The 3,538-nt window shown below is 62.3% G+C and overlaps 1 protein-coding gene and 1 non-coding gene across 2 annotated transcripts in view; one reads left to right on the forward strand and one right to left on the reverse strand.

Moving 5' to 3' along the window:
- Positions 1–162: 162 nt before the first annotated feature.
- TRNAS-CGA lies at positions 163–244 on the forward strand. Its single transcript has one exon. It is a non-coding gene; the product is annotated as a tRNA-Ser (tRNA).
- Positions 245–770: 526 nt separating this feature from the next.
- Positions 771–3,538, reverse strand: part of RNF41 (ring finger protein 41) — a 6,850-nt gene continuing 4,082 nt past the window's right edge. The window contains exons 4-5 of the mRNA XM_017836597.1: positions 3,276–3,379; positions 771–2,122 (exon numbers count right to left, since the gene is read on the reverse strand). Coding sequence (XP_017692086.1) covers positions 1,771–2,122; positions 3,276–3,379 — 456 coding nt within the window. The 3' untranslated portion in view covers positions 771–1,770. The remainder of the gene's footprint in view (positions 2,123–3,275; positions 3,380–3,538) is intronic.

The raw sequence follows: 3,538 nt of genomic DNA on the forward strand, positions 1-3,538 counted from the left end.
GCCCGGTGGATCCCGGAGCAGAGCTCCCGGGCGGGTCCCGGTGCGATGCCCGGTGGATCCCGGAGCAGAGCTCCCGGGCGGGTCCCGGTGGATCCCCGGTGGATCCCGCGCGGGGCGGGCCCGGGCCGGTCTAGGCGGAGCGCGGCGCACGGAGGCGCGAGAGTCACGGTGGCCGAGTGGTTAAGGCGTTGGACTCGAAATCCAATGGGGTTTCCCCGCACAGGTTCGAATCCTGTCCGTGACGCCCGCTCTGTATTTTTTAGCGCGGGGCCTCCCCCGGTCCCGGCTCCTTTACCGGCGGCAGCGGGGACTCCCCCCAACGCTCCGGTTCCTGCTCGTACCGGCGGCAGCAGCGGGAGCTCCGGTACCGGCTGTTTTAACGGCGAAAGCCACGGGAACGCCCCCTCCAGTCCCTGCTCTTTTAACGGCGGGAGCGAGGAGGAGCCTCCCAGCCCCGGCACCGGGTCTTTTACCGGTGAGAGCGGCGGGACAGGTTTATCCTTTTTGGGGACCGCACTTGGGGGGCTTCAGGGCCACCCCCGTGGCTGGAGCCCCCCAGGACACTCAGCCACACCCCCGGTGGGGGCCGTTCCCTCCCAGGTCGGTGGGAGCCCGTCAGTGACATTTATTGATCTCGGGGACCCCCCAGGATACCTGGATCCCCCCAGGATGGGGAGGATACCCCCAAACCCACCCAGTTCTCCCCTGGGACTGAGCACCCCGTGGTGGGGAGGGGTTCAGAGAGCAGGTGGAGGCCCCCAAAGCAACGATAAAGCAACCAGAACGCTGTTTATTGATCACTTCAATCCCTGCCTCCCGCCCGATCCGCTGGGACCGACACCGGAGGAGAAACGATGGTAAAAAACAACAAAACAAATGCAAATAAATTAAATTCCCAACAAGTCCCAAGGAACCAGGCCAGAGGCGCCTGCCCATGGTATTTTGAAACTCAGATAAAAGGGGGGGATAAAAATGAAAAAAAGGCCAAAAAATGGTACAAAAAAATACAGAACCACAATCACAAGTGTCTGGAAAAGTAACACCAACAATGGAGAAAGCGGAGCCAAACACGGGGCAGGACCAGGGGAGGTGGGAGGTGCCCGAGGGGACACGGCTGCTCCCGAGGAGAGGGGCTGGGGCATGCACAGAGCAAGGGGGGGACAGAGGGGTCCCCAGGGCTGAGGACCCCCCACTCCAGGGACTCGGCTGCGGCTGTTTGGCTCCGGGGTCAGTGACACTGGCAGTGCCCAGTTTGGGGACACCAAGACGAGCCCCTTCCCCACCCGCAGGAGGGGAGCAGCTCCCGCTGCTGCGGGGTCGGATCAAAGCTTGGAGAGACACCGGAGAGCGAGGTGGAAAATCCAGGGGGGTGAGAAATCCCGGGGGGGAAGTGGCTATGGAATGAGTGAGAGCTGCCAGGCAGCAGGGCTGGTCCTGGGGGTCTGGGCTGGACTGTGAGCCGGGATTTGGGGGACCCCCCGAGGGGTCTGGCAGTGCGTGTGGAGCCATCGCTCCTTCTGTCCAAGAAAGACACGGAACGGGGAAGCAAAGGGGGGACGTGGAGGGGCTGCAGCGCCGGCCGAGCTCCGCGCAGGGTTTACCAGAGGGGTTTAATCGTGTCACTGAGGAACCAAGAGGTCGGAGGGGACAGTTCCCTAAAATCCACGTCGGTGACCAGGGAACGCCCGCAGTTCTGAGCGGCCTCCCTGGGCCTCCCCCCCTCTGCACCTTCCCCCTCCTCTCCCTCGAGGCGTTCGTCCCCGGGATCCCTCAGATCTCCTCCACTCCGTGTGCAAAGATCATGACGAGCCCCGGCTCGAGCACCATGTCCTCGCCCATGTGCTGGTTCTCGCAGGCCATCACCACCACCGCCTGCTTCCCGGGAATGCGCTTGGCCACATAGTTCTCGTAGTAGCGCCGGTTCATCTGGCGCGTCTCCAGCGTGGCCAGGCCCTGCGGCCAGTTCCGCTCGTGGGCGTTCTCGATGAGCTCGTTGATGATGGACGCGGGGCAGCCGCTCTCCACCAGCGAGCGCTTGATGACGGCCTGGAGCACCGCGTCCGGCGTGGAGATCATCCCGCCCCACCGCGTCACCCGCGCCGGCTGCAGGGAGTTCACCCACCTGGGGACACGGGGAGGGGGGTTTGGGGTAGAATCCCAGAATCCTTGAGGTTGGAAAAGCCTTCCAAGATCACCGAGTCCAACCTGTGCCCCACCCCCACCTTGTCCCCCAGCCCAGAGCACTGAGTGCCACGGCCAGGCCTTCCCTGGACACCTCCAGGGGTGGGGACTCCAAACCTCCCTGGGCACCCTTTCCAGGAAGAAATTCCTCCTGATGTCCCCAGACCTTTGCTGTGTCTGGATCACCCCCTCACCCCAGGAGTCCAGCTCTGCCTCTTTGGAAGGAACTGTGGCCCCAAACCCTTGGGCCAGAGCCAGACACAGCTCAGCAGTGGGGGGGTTGCAGTCACAGAACCCCAGACTGGTTGGGGTCGGAAGGGACCTCTGGAGATCACCCAGTCCAACTCTCTTGCCAAGGCAGAGTCACCTTGAGAAGGTGACACAAGAGGGTTTGGAATGTCTCCAGAGAGGGAGAGTCCACACCCTCCCTGGGCAGCTGTTCCAGTGCTCTGCCACCCTCCATGGAAAGAAGTTCTTCCTCATGTGGAGGTGGAACTTCCTGTGTTTTAGTTTGACACCACCTTCCACGAGGAAATCATTCCTGATTTCCAACCTGAACCTGCCTTGGGGCAGCTTGAGGCCACCTCCTCTTGTCCTGTCACTTGTTACCTGGGGGAAGAGGCCCATCCCCATCTGGCTACAATCACAATTTTCCCCCAGAGCTGGGGAATGGCTCTGTTTTGGGTGCTCTGTGCTTGGGAGTGAGCCTGCATGGGGAACACTGAACTTCCCCACCTTCCCTTCCTGTTTTCATCCCAGGCTGCTTCAATCAGCTCCACAATCCCTCCCTTCAGGGAGGGGAGAGAGGAGGAGCAAGGAGCTGCTTCCTCCAGCAGCCTTTCTCCCAAGGAGGAAGGAATTTGGCAGCTTCCTGTTGGTGGGCAGGATGCAGGTGGAACAATAACACTCCAGACCCATTGTGTGAGCAGCTCATGTGCCACCCCCAGCACAAACTCCCCTCCTCCCTCTTGTGAACCATTTCCTTCTCGTCAGAAGGCACTTCACCCCCTCCCCGGTCCCTCAGCCACGCTGGCAGATTCCCAGTCCCCTCTGCCCCCGACGTGGAGCTCCCCCCGCCCAGCCCCGGGACTCACTCCAGGATCTCGTTGTACTCGATGGTCTCCTCCAGGTTCTGCAGGTTGGGGTTGACGCTGCGGATCGCCCGCATGTAGGCCTTGAGCAGCTGGATATCCCGCTTCTGCCACGGCAGGGAAAAGTGGGATTTGGGAACGGGGTCACCGTGGGGGCCCCGTGGCACAGACCGGCCCCGCAGAGCCCTCGGGCCGGTGCCACCCCAGCACCCACAGACCCCCAGCCACACTCAGCCCAGGCCACTCTCCAGCCCCTTTTTTTTTTT

This window comes from Lepidothrix coronata, unplaced genomic scaffold (assembly GCF_001604755.1).
Source record: "Lepidothrix coronata isolate B3197 unplaced genomic scaffold, Lepidothrix_coronata-1.0 Scaffold281, whole genome shotgun sequence".
NCBI classification, from domain to species: Eukaryota; Metazoa; Chordata; class Aves; order Passeriformes; family Pipridae; genus Lepidothrix; species Lepidothrix coronata.